Raw genomic sequence first — 17,558 nt, 5'->3', positions numbered from 1 at the left:
TTGCTCTTTTAGGCAAACCTGTTTGCTGGCTTTTCTCCTAATCGGCAGCTCAGCATCGTTGTCTCCCTCTTCCTAACATATTCCTGTTTATTTCATTTACTACCTGCTTTTCTTAGCCTTCTGGTACTGAGTAAAAGCCACTGTACATATCAAGGAGCATTTGCTTTTTATGACCAGGGAGGAAATTTTGATAATATGAAAAGATAATCAATTGTTTATAGATTATGAACTGTTTTGACTCAGTATGTAAAAAAGACAAATTTATATAACACATTAAAATAGATACAATGTATCCTGTGCACTTTATGTATAATTGTTAAAAAATATCTGGGGTAAAGAAAGACTTCCAGAAGATACTGGGAATGGAAAGTATGCAAGAAGTATCTATAGACCTAGCCAGGTATTTTCTGTAGAGAACAGAAGAGTAGGAGGATAGTGTAGGAGGAGCCAAGAGCACTAGAACGTATTTCTAATATTATCAGGAAAAACCTACAAGAAAATAGTCCCTTCAGTTAAAAGTAGACTAAATGAAGTATGCTTTGCTTTTTAAATTGCTGAGGGGGAAAAGCAAGAACAGAAAAATTTGTGATTAGAAAGTGATTGAAAACTGTCTTCCACTGAGGAAAGAGTCACTTGGAAAATTTGAATACACAAATTAGAGCCTTTAAGAAATTAGCCAGTAAGCTTACTGAACTTTCAGCAATTGTTTTAGAAAAGTCATTGCATGCAGAGAAGTATTAAGAAACACAAGAAAGGTGTCTATTTCTGAAGGAACTAAAAATGTGTGTGTGTGAAGATGTCAAGAATATGACACTGTTAATTGGACTATTATATTAATACTTAAGTAAAAAACATTGGTAGGGAAGAGACCACACTGCACAGGCTTCGTGTCTCAAAAAAAACCCCCCAAAAAACCAAAATCAACAAATCATTATATGAAAGAGATTCTGCAATTTTAGTGATTATATGTGGTGGGTACCTGATAGTTGGAAAGGTACTTTCCATTGATTGGAGATAAACATTCTTCAATAGCTTGAAAACTAAATAAAGGACTGAAAATCAATACTAACAAAAAGTAACAATGTCGTGACTTTAAAGGAATTAGTACTAAAAGTGAAAACTGCCTTTTGAAGAGAACTTTAAAATATATATAGAAGTTCTTATTTTTGTACATAGGCTTCAGTGTGTTCAGTGCATTATTATTTAACGGTGAAGCTCATCTGAAACAATGGTAACATTTCTGTAAAGGTATGCAAAATAAATATTCTCACCTGGCCTGTATTATCATAGTGTATATCAAGTCAATGAATTGTAATGATTTAAAATCTAACTACGAGAAACATCTGACATTTCAAAACTAGCAAATTACTTAATAAAAAAATTATATTTCTAAGAGGCATTTATCAAGAAATATGACTTATTTTTCTGTCCAGACGTGATGTTGGGATAACTTAACCCTAATATGCCAATTATTTAGATGAATATTATTGGTATTAGTTATGCTGTAAACACTAGTGGAGAAACGGCTTCCCATATCTTGTGAATTCTCTGTCAAGAGCTCAGCTTGACAAATTGTTCATACATAAAGTGTGTTAAAAATTATAATTATGCTTTGACTTTCTGTTTTCTCCTCATTATCTTCCATCTGTTTTGGGTTTGGGGTAACCTCAAAAATTGATTCTATGGAATAAAATGCCTTAAAATACACTGGAAAAAAGGCATGCATAATTAAATGAGTACAACAAATTATTGACATTCAGTCACATAGCAGATTGGTAAGTGTTTCTGTGCAGACATGTTTTTAAAGTTCTCTTTCTTTGGCTACTCCAGTCATCCAGTTTCTTTTAGTGTTTTCTTTATAATTCCCTTACAGGTAATTGGACTCCTAAGGTTTAATTAACAATTAACTAAATATTTACCCTTTTTCTCTCTAGGTATTGGGTTTCCTCAGTAGCAATTTATGAACATTTCATGATCTTTATGATTACTTCAGAGTTCTTTATCTATTAAGTTAATGTTATTACTATATCCAATTGGCAAATACTATGTTCTAGAACTATTATTGGCCATTTTCAAGATTTTGGTTATTGTAAACAGATAATTGTTCTGGTTTCTAAACTATTCCATGAAGACTGAAGAACCAAAACATAATTCTTTTCTTCCATACTTCCATTCTCTTCTTTTTTTTCTCTCACTCCCTTTGATGTGTTTCATGATTTATTTAGTTGATTGGGTTCTCTCCCTGTCTCTTGTAAAGGCTGTGGCTGTACTGTCTTTGTGTACTGTGACAGGGAATGCCCTGGCACCATCTGGAGCAGATAGCTGTGACTACACCGCATTGCCTTTGGCTCGTGGAGTGTTTCTTTGGCCCTGACATATTCTTTGTTTGTTTTATATGTGTGTGTGGTTCTTCAGTTCTAAGTGCCAAAAATAATCCAGCCCACAGCAATGCTATTCTTGAAACTTGAAGCTAGAGGCATGATAGTTTGCCATTGGGCATGGCCTGAAGGCATCTGAGGACGCATAGCGTGCTGGAACAGTGTTGGAGTGCCCTTGGCAGAAGGAGCCAGTCTTGGCATGGTTTACATCCATGTTCTCCATCAGGAGCAAACAAACCTCATGGCCATGCTTTGCCTTTTTCCCAGGAGGAACAACTTAGCTTTCTCCCGAATGGAGCCTGAGAGTAAGTTAATTTGAGAATGAAATCAAGAGTGACCGTAGGCCACAGGGTAGAGGCATCACAACTTTTTGGGGGATGAAGCTGATGGAAGGACCATTAACTAGGACAGAACTGATATGCTGTAACTGGAGAATTTGTGTTATTTTCAAATAGAGCGAAACTGAAGCTATCAGTTTCATCAATCAGAAAGCTGTTTTACAATATTGGTAATACAAGAAAATGTCTTTTTTTCACAAATAGATACAAAGACTCTCATCTTTTTTATTTGACTTTCGAATTGGATGATCCAGTACTAGGTCCTTAAATGGTCATAACCTTTTTTCCCATATTTGTTCTGTGGACTACTTTTTTTTATGTTCTAATTTAATATAAGTGCAGCAAAGTCAGATCATCTAAGAGAAATGAGCCGATCCCAGGCCTATATAGAGCAGACTCTGTCAGTCCCCTGTTAGCTTTGTGCAGACTGACATTAATCAGCGTTGATGGGATAGCACACCAGAAAAGAACTACTCAGTATGAAAGATTACTGTAAAATGATGAGATTTTCTGGTCCTACAGTTAAGGTGGAGTTGCTAGCAGTTGTAGATTGAGTATGTGACCCTCTCGATTTGACATTTAGTCCTAGGAGGGGGATTTCTTCTCCAAATATCACTCTATGAAATTTCTTCAGTCAGTCTGTGAGAACAGTTAAAGTTAAGGGCCTCTCACCTCCATAAATCTGTTTTGGTTGCCTTAGTTCTTCTGTGGTTCTCTTTTTAGGCCGTCTGCTTTAACAGAAAACAATTTCTAGAAGCACTGATTAAAGCAAAGATGAGAGTGAGCAATTTGAACAGGTAGAGAATAATCACAAGAGAGTATAAATAAGAAAATGAGCAATTTGAATGGGTAGGAAATAATCACGCATGTCTGTAAGAATATGCAATGCAGTGGCAAGAAAAAAATGAAAGAACAAGATTCTTACAGTATTCCTATTTGAAGCACAGAAACTTGTTAGAAAAAAATCTGTTACTGTTTATAGTACCTTTGATGAAAATTTAAATCTTCCTAGTATAGTGCACGTTGCAACTAAATAGTCATGCATAAACAAATATAGTAAGCCATAAGAATGATTAGGAGAGCAGATGACTCTGGATTTATAACTAGATAATCCTGTTGTTTAACTTTACATGAGCAGAAGTATTGTAGCACCTGATACTGCTTTGACTGAAATTAAAGTTTAGAAATGTTTTTCTGCTCTATTGGTTTCTTATTCTTTGTCAAGCCATTCCCCTAAAATATCTGTATTTTTGTTACTGGAGAGTAGGCTCATCTGAAAACAGTTGTTTGAAGTAAAACATCCTCCTGTTACAGAGAAGAATATAGTTGGTTGCTAGAGTTCACTTTTAACCAGTGTTACTGGCTCCTTTTCCACATCTTTACATCATCCTTGTGTATATTTTAAAAGTGACCATGTGAAGCAAATAGCATTATTAAAAGCAGCTCTTCAGAATCTGGTGCATGTTAATCAAACTCCAGTCAGTTGTACTGTGTGGGACAGGTCAGTATTGAAGGACATACTTAGGAAAGCTCACATTTTACCAGTTGGAAAAGGATGAGGAAGAACAGCACAGGGAAGTCTTTGTCCATGCCATGCAGTGTACTAGGAGTTTGCGATGTACGCAAGGGTAAGCAAAAGTGCGGAGTACAAGGTCCTGCAGTAAGCAGCATGATCCTGCTTCCTCAGCAGGCCACATTGCTGCTGTTAGTGGCAGCCTGTCTTTGAGTGTTCACCTCTGAGAAAACTGAATTCAGGTTGTATTGGGTTGGCTTTAGTATAGATATATGCGTTACAGAAAACTAACACAGAAACACATCACCAGGTGATGGCAGGATAGAAAACTCGTAGTTTTAAATACCTCTTTATGTGTTTTCTGTTATAGTCAATGACAAGACACTTCTTTCCGTCTGACTCCACTAAGTCAATCTCCTTTTCTTTTACTTTCCTTCTCTCTTTCCTGATAAACTTCAGATGTTTCCTTTAGACCAATGTTTTTTTTTCTGTTCTCATAACACTATTTTTCTGTTAAACCAGGAGAATGAACCAAGTCTAGAGTTTCAGAGCTTGTAAATCCCTAGTCATAGAACGTCCTTGGGGGGGAAAAAAAAGGTCTTCTGTGCTTTTTAAACATTTTTTATCAATTTGGTTAAAAATCATTATATTAATAAAACAAAAAAGCAATCTAAAACTGGTGATTTGAATCTGTAATAACAAAATTTTCAGTAAAACTACTATTTTGGTCATATATGGTGTAAAACCTCTGCATTATGTGTGCATAACTATCAGTTACAAGCATAGCAATACGTTGCATAGAAATATGATGGACACCTAACTATTTGACTTGTTTGTAACATTAAGTTTTTAAACTTATGGCTTCAGAGTGAGGTTAAATGATACATTCAGGTTGAAATTCTCGGATGTTTGCACAAGTTCAGATATATGCTATGAAGTAATAAAAAGAACACTGACAACTGCATATATGCGTGAAAGTACAGGGAAGCTCACCAGCTTTCGCATCATAACCGATATACAATTTTGCTTGTAAATTTGTACTGAGACTGACCAATGAGGTGATATTCAGCAAGCTCATAAGGATTTTTAACATCCAGATTCACAAAAATGTTGAAGAGAAGTGAGGAACTAAGATAAACACTCATATTTAATAAGACCCTTAAGAAGGTGTGACAGATTGTCAACGATTGCACAAGGAATGTGCACAATGGCATGGGTTCATTAAATTTCACCTGTGTTCCCTGTAGATAGCTGCATTTGTCATAAAGCCTTTATTTGTTTACATAGTGTTTAATCTTAATTTTATTTGTGAGTTCATAATGATTTTCTGGTTTTGATATTCTGTAAATTTAATATCACTGGTGTTAGTGGTCCATTTTAAGAGCTGCTTTTAGACATTTTTGTCTAAGAAGGGTGGAAGCAGGGATGACAGGAAAATATTGTAAACTTTTCTTGGAAAAAGGCTATAAAGAACCTAGCTGCATTTGCTCTGAGTAGTAGAAGAATTAAAATTTCTAAATTGGTAGATATGGTAAAAGTGTCATCTTGAGTTTATAATGCATATTAATAATTACTCTTTTTCCCATCAAGCTCTTTGCTTGATATAGATAATTTCTTCAATTTGTGTAATGATTATATTTAATCACATTAATTAAACTGGTTAAAGGAATACATAAAAGAATTCCAGAGATACTAAGCAGCGTTGTTTCCGATTTGTTAGGGATAATTGTTCCTTCAACTTGGTACTGAGCCGTTGTCCCACGATGTGATAAAGAACATTGCTGCCCTGAATTACTGGGTCTGCTTCTCAGTGCTGGCTGTGGTAAGACCAATTCAGTGTGTAGTGTAGAAAACTATTCACTGTGGGACTGACAGAGATTCCTCCAGCCTCGCCACCTTTTCTTCCTGCTTTATGGTGACAACACGGAATGGAAAGGATGCTGTAGCTGGCTGTGCACCTGTTAACGCCTTTAGGGGTTTAGCATAAAAGGCTGTTTTGTTGAGGACTAGAGCTTGAGGTGAGACTTAATTCTTTCTCTGTTTGCTTTGGTCAGAAATATTAACACATACACATCTAGTTCCTACAGCTCATTTTGCAAAAAAACAATAAATATGTGCTCAGCTGTTCTAAGGAGTTTTCCTTGATCAGTTTTCCTCATTGTACTGGCTTTGCATGGCAAGGCTTTGGTAGCAGGGGGGCTATAGGGGTGGCTTCTGTGAGAAGCTGCCAGAAGCTTTCCCCATGTCTGATAGAGCCAGTGCCAGCAGGCTCCAAGATGGACCTGCCACTGGCCAAGGCTGAGCCCATCATCAACAGTGGTTATCCTCTGTGATACCATATTTAAGAAGGGGAAAAAAACATGTGTAACAGCATTTGCAGCTGGAGAGAGGAGTGAGAGTATGTGAGGGAAACAACTCTGCAGACACCGAGGTTAGTGCAGAAGGAGGAGAGGAGGTGCTCCAGGCGCCAGAGCAGAGATTCCCCTGCAGCCCGTGCAGAAGACCCTGGTGAGGCAGGCTGTCCCCTGCAGCCCATGGAGGCCCATGGTGGAGCAGATCTCCACCTGCAACCCTTGGAGGACTCCATGCCAGATCAGGGGGATGCCCAAAGGAGGCTGTGACCCCGTGGCGAGCCCTCACTGGAGCAGGTTTGCTGGCAGGACTTGTGACCCCATGGGGGACCCATGCTGGAGCAGTTTGTGAAGGACGGCACCCCATGGGAAGGACTCACATTGGAGAAGTTTGTGGAGAGCTGTCTCTCGTGGGTGGGACCCCACGCTGGAGCAGGGGAAGAATGTGTGGAGGAAGGAGTGGCGGAGACAACGTGTGATGAACTGACCACAACCCCCATTCTGTGTCCCCATGCGCCACTTGGGGAGGAGGAGGTAGAGAAGAAAGGGAGTAAAGTTGAGCCTGGGAAGAAGGGAGGGGTGGAGGGAAGGTGTTTATAAGATTTGTTTTAATTTCTCATTATTCTCCTCTGATTCGTGATAAATTAAACAATTTTCTCCAAGCTCAATCAGTTTTGCCCATGACAGTAATTGGTGAGTGATTTCTCCCTGTCCTTGTCTCGACCCATGAGCATTTCATCATATTTCTTCTGCCCTGTCCAGTTGAGGAGGGGGAGTGATAGACTGGTTTTGGTGGGCACCTGGCACCCAGCCAGGCTAAACCAAGACACTTATCTAATAATTCTTCTGGTAAGAATGCTTTTATGTGGTATTGCTAGTAAGGCAGGTTTTTTTATCTCAAAGGTCAATGTTCTTCATTGATTCAGTAGGTGAAGTCATCTCTGGGCTGAGCATGAGTATGACTGGTAAATAAAATGATTCACACTAACAGCACAAACACATGGTTATTAACAACAGCCATATTCCTTGGTTGATGTTTGCTAATGAGTGCAATCTCTTTTAAACTCTATTTACTGTGTGTTACTATAAAAATTGTAATATTCAATGTTTAGTACTTTCCATGGATAATACATGCAAACTATGAGCTCCAGTATAAATATTGAGAAGGAAAGTGGTGGAAGTGTAACTGACTTGAAAATCACTGTTGCCATTTTAATTTTAATGAATGTTCTGGTGCACTGCATATTTCTATTATTATTTGTGTTGAAGTTGTGTAAGTTTACACAGAAAAATATGTAACAGGCTATCTTTATTTCTAATTACTAAAAGCAAACAAATTTACTTTTTATGTCACAACCAGTATTGATTTTTGCTCGAATCATAACATCTTCATAATATTTGAAAGTGAGACTTCCAGCTTATGTTTGGTTTCTTTGCTGTAAATAAACGTGGCTTTCTATTAGAAGATAAAAATGAGTATGACATAGCCATTTAGCAGGTTGTTATCTGGCCTGAAGTGCTCATCAAGGCTTTCTTTGTAATCAGTGGAGAGAGAATGATCTCCAAAGCACTACTCATACCGTCTATTTTAGGCTGTGGTCTCATATTCCCATTCATATAAACAACATAACCACCGAAAGCAGCAGCCCTGCCCTGATGGCTTTTCCAGCCGTTGTACTGAACATTTGTGTGACAGTGTGATGATTTTGAGACTCAGCCCAGCTAAAAATAATCTAACCAATAAAGAATCCCCAAAGTTTTTGTTACTTTTAATCCAGATAAGAATGGAAATTAGATAGAAAACTCTAAAAAACTGAATCATGAAAGCACTTGAATATATATTTTTTAAAGCATATTTTGAATTGAGGAGCTCAATGTGAGCTGACTAGGTATTTCATTTGCAAGGTATTAGCCGGGATGTTATATTCTGAGGCTTGTATTACTCATTGTCTCTTCAGTACATCTGCAGAAAAGTGCTGGATGGAACAGTGGCTCTGCGTGTACCCAGGCAATTGTACATACGCATGTGTCTGTGTTTGCCAGTGGTGCTCAGTGCACATATGTGTACATTGCCAGCAGTATCACATACAATGGTTTAGGTTGGAAACATGAAAGCAGAGACTTTTTTTAGCAAAGTTCCTCCTTAAGAAGGTGGTAGTAGTTCTGAAAGGGAGATTCTTGTAGATAAGGATTTAATGGCTTGATACCTTAGTTACTTGCTTTTCATGGTCATATTGGTGGGTTACACAGTCTTTAGTGAAGTTGTTACAGGGAGAATTTAAATTACTGAAACAAGGAATTTCCTGAGTTAAAATTACCGTGGTTTTGACAGAAATGACCCAGGTGATTAACATTATAGGAAACTGCCATGGTGCCTGGGGTATCTAAAGCACACACAGACAAGATTACTCCTTAGCTTTGTTTTAGCAGCAGCGTTAGAAGCATCAGGCAGATCTGAGTTTCACTGAACTGCTGGATCTCACTGTTTCACTATCGAGTTTATGCTTTCTTTTTGTTTTATAAAAACACTGTACAAAATTAGATTCTGTATTCATGCAAGTGCTGTGTTTCTGGACTGTGCAGGAGAGATGAAACAAAGTTTTAAAACATTTCCTACTTAGATAGTGTATGTGTCTTCCAAATGAGTGTTGCAGACACTGATGTCAGAGGGAAAAGAAAATTTGTAATTTCTCTGTAATTCAGTTTCTCGGTGTCCCTCACTTGGAATTTTGGACTGCACAAAATGTAGATCATACAAAATCAGTGTTTCATTGCACAGGCAGCAGCTCTGTCCATGCCAGTGTGGTCTGTGCTGTGTGCTGTTAGTATGTGGAGCGCAGCCTGTTCATATACATGCATCTCTCTTTGTGAAGTGTAGGCAAAGATGAAGAGTGTTATGCTTTGGTTGTCTTTATCATAGTGAATTCAATCCAGAATCGAAACTTCAGAAACTGTAAACATATCAAAAAGTATCTTAGAAAACAGTAGTGTGCTGCTACATCCCCGCTATAAATGGTTCTGCTTTCTCTGTGTGTCTATATTGTCTTCAGCTCTCAGACCTACTTTCAGCTTCTGGCAAATAGGGAATATGTATTTCAAATATACCATTTCGAAATACAAATACCCATAATGTTTAGCCTGTGTTTTGTGAAAGTTGATTTCTACCACAATGCTGCCTCCGGTGGGACCAGGCAGCCAGCACTTCTGAGTTGAGACCTTGACATACAACTGTGGGCACAAATGTTCACCTGGTTCTCCACAAGGATAGCCAGTGGATTCCTGAGATTTGAGCCTGGGTCTTTGAAGTTCTTATACTATGTATCTGTGTTTGTTTTAAAAAAAGAAAAAATCACGGCCATCTATTCCATTTTTATTTTCAGTATGACCAAGTGACCTATTCTTTGCAAATTAAAAAAAGTCTTACAAGAAGTGCATGGGCCTTCTATAAAACTGCTGTCATACCCTCAATCTAAAGCAAAAGGTGTCATTTCTCCAGTTGCATCAGAGATAGGAACACAATATAAAACTCAGATTTTTGGCTGCTTTCCATCCATTTTATGTATTATTCCTTAAGGTCTGTCCCTGGATCTGGGACATTTTCATATACCTGTAGGTAACATTTAAAATTAATGGCAGTCTCAGTTGAGTTTAATGGGATCTGCTGTATTTTATCAGATCTCAATAGTGAGATGGGCTGTGCATACAAGGAAATCTTAAGACCTCTGTTTTTCCCTGGATGAGTTTCTTAGCAGACAGTCTGCTGCTGCCGTCAGACTGCTACTTCATTTCGTGTCATGGAGGGCGGAGGCATCCAGCATAGATAAAGATAATTGATCAGACCAAGATTACAGTATTTGCCACTAAAATTAGCATCTACCTACACTTATCACACTGTCGTATTTTATGTAAGGCAGCTATTTCTTATATGTATTTTACTTTTTTACAGAGATGCTTGCTGTAGCATTTTTTCAGTATTTTTCTTTTGATGAGTTCAGGTGGCTGAAAATGCAGTTCCTTATGAGTCCAGACAACTGAGTTGTTTTTGGTTTTTTTTTTTAAATATCTCCGTCAACTTTCTACTTGAAATTTACTTCCTTCCTTGGCCAGCTTTGTTTTTTGGGCCACAGCCCAGCTGCACCCATGTAAACCATTTGCTGCATCTCCGTAGACCACAGTTGCCTTCAGGAAGACTCTTTGGGGGCAGAGTTAGCTATTTGTTTGCACTATTTTGTGACCATGTGTATTAAGCTGTTTGGTACAGGTTTTGGCTTCGTGTTGTGTCTTGCACAGCACCAAGAAAAGAATTGTGAGCTGTGTGACAGCTGTAGGCGACAAGTTCACCATCTGATCCCCTGCAAGTGCCAGCTACTTTTGTATCTGTTTTGCTCCCATGGTGATCCTAGCTTCAGAGCCTGCTTCCTCCACACCCCTTAGATCAAAACAAACCTTTTTCTTGAGTTTTAAGGTATGTTATGAAGCACATGTATGAGATGTAGGTTTTGAATAGGAAGACATGCTGAACACGGGCTAGTTTCAGAAAATTTTTTTTGAAGTTTCAGGTGTCAGTTGATCGTATGCTGACAGACTTCAGTGCTTCTATAATGTCTGTTGTATATTGGGCAGGCAAGCGGTTTAGAGGTGGATTAGGGTACTCCTGTGGTCCAGTTTTGTTTAGCAAAGGGAGGTGGCAAGATCCAGTTGTCACTTAGTAGTGAATTGAGTTACAGGAGCTTCTGCAGTTTGTGGCTGTGAAGGAGAGAGACTCTAGAAGGGCACATATGAGGTTTTCCTGCAGATCGTTCCTCCCCTGTCCTTGCGACGTGGCTCATGTGGGGTGTGGAGCAGATGGCTGTGTGCCTCCTGGATGCCCTGAGACCTGTGAGAGCTGCTTGAGTCCTCACCTCCAGCTGTGCTGACCTCTTGGGCTGTCCCTGTTGTGTCTGAGAGATGGTCAAGGTTTTAGAATGGGTAACAAGAGTAAGGTATATAAACAGAAGAATATGATGATGTTTTATTGCTGCTAGATTTGAAAAGACCTGACTACTGTTTATCTGCAGTCCCAAATAGGTTTAAAATTGTTGTTTCACGTTTTTCTGATTGGCATTTTATATACTAAATACAGATCAGTATGCACACACACATACAGTCTACAAATCTATTAATGGTTGTCCTCTGTCATTCTCATCTAAATTTTTTCCTTCGCTGCCGGACAGGTGTGCACATATATTAGCTATGTGCACGTGTGCATTTACCTGATGCTGTTGGTGGTACCTCATTTCTGAAGGTCAGTGCGTTTATGTATAGACTTGATGGTGTGACAATGCTGAGTTTTGTTTGAGTGGTAATCAAGAACTTACACGCTAAAGATACGTACCCTTTGCTTTCCAAGAGGTGTTGCAATAATTGAAAACATGCTTTAGTAGACTCTTAGAAGTTGGTTACAAAAACTGTAATTTTGCTAGATTTGCTAGATTCTTCTATGCAAATGTCAAGGAGGTTTGCACTGCCAGTTGATGGATAGAGGCAATACTGACCTGTAAATACTGGAATACTGGGCAGCAGTTCAGTTGCTTCTGTGTCCTGCAGACAGGCAGCCTCATTTGGTGAGATTTGGAATTTAACGTGCAGATTATCAGGCCTAACCTCTTTTTTTTTTATCAGACAGACTCTCATTTTATACAGTAGGGATTAGCACAGTTAAATTGTATTTTGAAATGGTTGTTTCAGCCCCCTATCTGATTAGGGCTGGTTTTCTGATTTAGAGGGTTTTACTTTGTCTCCATGCCTTATTCTCACCCATCTGAAGGCGTATTTGCTTGGCCTCCCCTGGCTGGCTACATAGTAGCAGTATAGGGATTATATTACATTTCCCAATCTGTTGATATGGAGGACAGGGCAAGAGCAGAACAAACCAGTATTGCTTCAACTCCCTGTCTCCAAGGTAAGGCTAATCAGCTTTTTTTTAAAAACAGGAGTCAGGGATTGCTTTATCTCTCTTATTTGTTTTTAACTTCTTGGTGCCAGATGCTTCAGTGCATGCAGTGCCAGGAAAAGACTTGTGCTCCCTAGATTAGTAGTTTCACTTTTGCACAAAGACATTTCAATATTTTTTTTCCCTGATCCAGTAATGAGCCTGATGTGATAGTTAGGACTCCAGACATCATGCTTGCTATCTCTAGGCTTGAGTTTAGCTTATTTTGTGTTTCCAGCATCTTTCATGTGTTGTGACTGTTTTTCACATTTCATTATTTTTAACTATCTTTTCTAGTTCAAATCCTGTGCCTTAATAGCTTCTTAGTTTAGCTGCAGTCCTTCTGGATGAAAAGAAACAAGATAGGATTTCACCCTGACCCTGACAGTGTTGTTTTATAGTCTTTGTGAATATCTAGCCATGTACACTTCACAGGTTTTAATATAAGTAAAAAGTAGGGGCGACAGTCACTTTTCTAACAGCAATTCTACACTTCGAAGTAAAAACATTCTCCCTATATGTGTATGTTTTCCTATGAAAGCTGATAGCATTTTGCATTAAACATGGAAAACATAGCCCTTGTGGATCTCCAGACTGCACAGTTTGAACAATGACTAAAGTATTCTTCAGAAAGCCATTGGGGATTTATTACTCCCGATTTACAGCTGGAGAAAATGAGGAGATTGTTTAGTTGGTGGCAGTACTTCCACTCTGGTTGAGAACACAGATTGGATTTGAGAAATGGGAGATCTTGAGCCTTGTGCTCCTTTTCACTAGTGCATACCCTGCCACTGTTGAAATAGGCAGATTAAACCTCCTAGCTGATAAGAATTTGGTTTCAGGCTTTTTGGTTTGTATTATATGTTTGTTCTGTTCAGAGATGTGGGTGAAAAATAATCACTAAATGTATAGCTTACATTCAAGAGTTTTGTTAGACTGTGTTTCTGCAACTATGGATGACGCAATGCAAAATACATGGTTTCTTCAGCAGGATGCATGGAAGGTTATGGCACTGGATTAATGCCTGATTTCTGTTCTCAGACCTATAGCAGCCTACTGTATAACTGTAGGGAAATCACCTCCTTGCTCAGAGCCTCATTTGTTCTGTTGGTAAAATGGGAAGAGTGATAGTACCTGTGCTGTGTATTTTGAGACCTACTAAAGACTTGAAGAAATAGCAGGAGACATGAATGCTGTGGCTCTGATGGGGAGGTTGTTAGTACAGAGTTAAAATGGAAATTTGATGAAAAACCAATGAAGTTAGCAAGTGTTGACAGAGATAATGTGCACTTTAAAAAGCTAGTTGTGTTTGCATAAATATGTGCATAAGTGCACACACACATGAAATACATGTAACAAGAGTTTATAAAAAATGAGTTGTTTTCCCTATTTCAGACAGTTTTGAACCTTCAGCACTTTATGCCTCAGCAAACTAATGGTGTTCACTTGCACTCTATTTGAAAATGAAGTAATAGATTTGAGTCTTTGCCTGTTTAAAACCTCCTTGGAATTTGGAGAACTTGGAAAACTCATTTGTAGTGTTTAGTATCACTTGAACAGGTTCTCATGTTGACTTTTGGTTTGTACAGAAGCAGAAAGGGATCAGGTAGGGCAGATAAGCATCCACCCAGCGTGATACAGAACTGATGTGCCTGTCTTCTGAGTCATTGCTTGGCCCTCTGTCCTTTTTGCTAGCCAGCACAAGATTCATATTAGTCTGGATCACAGACTTGCACAGAATTTGGTTCTTTCTCTATTAATTTAATTTATTATTACTTACTTTTTATGCAGTGGTAGCATGCACAAACCAACCAGACTTGGACCATGTGGTGGTAAACATTGTGAAATATAGCCAATGGCGGCATCTGCTTCTAAGAGTTTTTACCCTAAGAAAACCTGCATTTATGTAATGCCTCTGATACCAGGCAGAAATTTATAAATTACCTGTGTTTCTCTGATTGGTGTATTATTTACTACACAACTATATACTGCTACTCAATCAGAAATTTACTAAATGATTATATTCATTTAGTTTCCTTTAGAGCAAAACAGAAAGATTAGATGAGGGTAAACCAGTTCCAGCAAAAGCTTGTGAGAGAGTGCAGGGTCGGAAAAGACCTTTATGCATCAAAAAAAATGGCATATGTTTGAAAGGCATATGTCTTCAAAGAGAAGGGTTGACCAGTACAATCCAAGGGTCTTCGTCCCTCGTTGTAAGTTCATAACTTCTAAGGCATTAAAAGTTCCTGTCAGCCATGTTATTAAAAAAAATCTGAACTGATGTAACTCTTTTTTTTTCATGTAATGATAATGCTTTAGAATAAATTTTCCTCAAGTTTGCTTCTCATAATGATTATATTTTTTTGTGAAGATGTTTGTGATGACAGTCACAAAAGAATCATGGTTGCTGGAATGCATTATGAAGCATGAAACAGAGGATACTATAGCTGACTTTGTCTTAAAGCAGGCAAATTACAGATTTCTCTCCTAGGAGACAGGTAAAGACGGAGCACCTGGGGAAACCAAAAGGGAAAGAAATTCAGTTAGCCATGTAACTGTAAGAAAGCTGTGACTAGAAAAATATGTCCACGAAACAATTGGTTCCAAGTCAATACACTTATCTGCTGATTGTATGCGACTGCAGCTCTCTTCACTTCTTGAAGTGACTCACAGATATGTTCTTGGAATTCTGCTAAAAAAATGAAGTGTAATGATTTTAAAACAGGGAGGTCGTCTTTATTTGTGGGAAGTTCATTTTATGTTGTTTACTTCAAGTTAATATTTGGTGTTGGTCTAGCAGTAAATTATACTGGGTAAAGGTGAAGAACTGAATCTCATGTTTATATGTTTATAGTTTAGGCTATATATGTTTTGTTCTCACCAGCGCAGTTCATCGTAGCGTGATCATTGTGATTATCTCAAGAAAAGAGAAAAACCACTTAGTACTGTAACTCTGGTTGTTGTGTTTCATATGTGATGCATAAATTTCACATTTTTTATAAAATGTGTTGTACTTACGAGCATCACGTAGATTGAGTGGTACATCTCCAGACTCATTCTGTAGTATCTATGCTATAGGAAGTATTACTGAAATGTAAGCTTCAGTTAATTTAAAGAAGTCTCTTTAGGAGCACAAATGGATGTGGAAGTTTAGCAGAGACAAGACCAAGCAGCATGCGTGTTAGTTTTGGGGTGTGATCATTTGTTTTGGTAGATGATTAGTGTGCTACTACTCGTCTAAGTGTGTATGTGTTAACTTCAAGGGGAAGAAAAGATGATTTGGAGTAAAGGGGGAAACTGTATAAATTTTGAGAGTTTGAAAACAACCTAAAACACAGACTGTGTGTTATTTTAAATAATTTGAAAAAGAATGTTTTTTCCTGATGTATTTTGTAGTTTAACACTTAAAAACTTTTGTGCTTTGTGTGCAGGTATATGTCTCGAGTCCATGGTATGCATCCAAAAGAAACCACACGTCAGTTGAGTTTAGCAGTCAAGGATGGTCTTATTGTTGAAACCCTGACGGTGGGGTGTAAAGGGTCAAAAGCTGGTATTGAACAAGAAGGATATTGGTTGCCGGGAGATGAGATTGTGAGTATAAAGTCTTTGAGAAAGTAAATCACAATTTCTGGTATCGTAGCATGAAGATTGTTTTAATTTCTGTTTAAAGTTATTTATAGAAGCTGTGTTGGTGCTTGTGAACAGGAAAGCAATGCACTCTTAAACTTTTTTAACCTTTTCTATTCCATAGAAGCTCTTCTTAAATTCTGAGTTTTCTGCTATGAAAAACTGGCACAGTCCTTAGCTCAGTCATCCATTACATTTATGTAGTATTCTCTTCTACAGCTGTACAGGAAGACAGTAAATTTTATTGGTATTACTTGAAATCCTCAGATGTCCTCAAATCCCAAAGACAGTATCTTTTAAAAAGAAAGAAGACAAGAATTTTTGATTAATCTTGCTTTAGTCTGAATCTGAGGAAGGAAGAACTCCTCCCATTCAAAAGCGCAACAAGAATTTGTGTATTTATATACAAACACACATGAAAAGATGTGTTTTACAGATATTTGTGAACACCAGGGCATTCAGTTAAGAAGGATTTTCTTAGCAAATTAGTTACAGGCATCCAGACATTATTCTACTGGATGTGTAAAATATTTAAATAGAGTTAAACAGGTTGAAAGTTATGTGAAGGGAAGAAAAGCATGTTTTCTCTATCCCTCCATAGCCGAGATGGAATGCACTCACAAAATTAACTTAGAATAGTGACATAGACTAGGAAAAAGCTGGCACAATTGCTTTGCCTTATTCAGAAGCCCAGTCTCTGTATTTAAAAGACCATGTTTTTGTAATTAAAAAAAAGAGTTTGGCAAAGCTTTTAAATACTTGAACTAGGAACTCTTGCTTTGAAATATCAATTGCATTAAATACTGGTAAAATGGACAGCATTGTGTCAGACATAGATAATAATTTAAATTTTGAGGAAAATCAGAAAAGCTCTACAGGAATATAAAATCTAAAACCCACCGAAATACTCATTGCATTATTGCAGCCATCAATAAGATCCTGAAAGTGAAACAACAGATTATTTTTTGTTTTAAAGTGAGAGAAATAGAAAACGGAAACAAGCAGTATCCATAACAGAAAACATTATGGTTAAAATTACCCCTGTTACACTAATTGAAAGTATTTAGATATATATTTAATGTACATTATGTCACTGTTAAGATTGTAATTTCATTAGTAACCCTCAAGGGAGCCTTTAAAGGGCATGTAGCTTTGTTTTCACTGTTCTCCCCTGGTGTAAACATTTCAAAATTCCAGCTTAGCTCTCTTAGGTATTTCTGATGTCAGTTTAGAGGTGATGTTAACTGTGTAGACTCAACCTGACGTGAAGTCTGAGATCTGTAGTTATCTCGAGTATTCAATATGTTTGTTTCCTGTATTGCTAAGAGAGTAAAAAAAAAAAAGTTAAAATGCCTCACAATAGCCATTTCTTAAATAGTA

At 37.8% G+C, this 17,558-nt stretch overlaps 1 protein-coding gene across 8 annotated transcripts in view; it reads left to right on the top strand.

The window, feature by feature from the left end:
• ZMYND11 (zinc finger MYND-type containing 11) overlaps positions 1-17,558 on the top strand; it is a 109,146-nt gene that overhangs the window by 49,961 nt on the left and 41,627 nt on the right. For all 8 annotated transcript variants that reach the window (XM_075419745.1, XM_075419742.1, XM_075419744.1 and 5 more), the window contains one exon: positions 15,983-16,142. In XM_075419745.1, the coding sequence (XP_075275860.1) occupies positions 15,987-16,142 (156 nt within the window). In that variant the 5' untranslated portion in view covers positions 15,983-15,986. The remainder of the gene's footprint in view (positions 1-15,982; positions 16,143-17,558) is intronic.

Source organism: Opisthocomus hoazin, chromosome 4, assembly GCF_030867145.1.
Source record: "Opisthocomus hoazin isolate bOpiHoa1 chromosome 4, bOpiHoa1.hap1, whole genome shotgun sequence".
Lineage (NCBI taxonomy): Eukaryota > Metazoa > Chordata > Aves > Opisthocomiformes > Opisthocomidae > Opisthocomus > Opisthocomus hoazin.
Note: the sequence above shows the minus strand (reverse complement) of the source record. Positions and strands in the feature narration are given on the sequence as shown.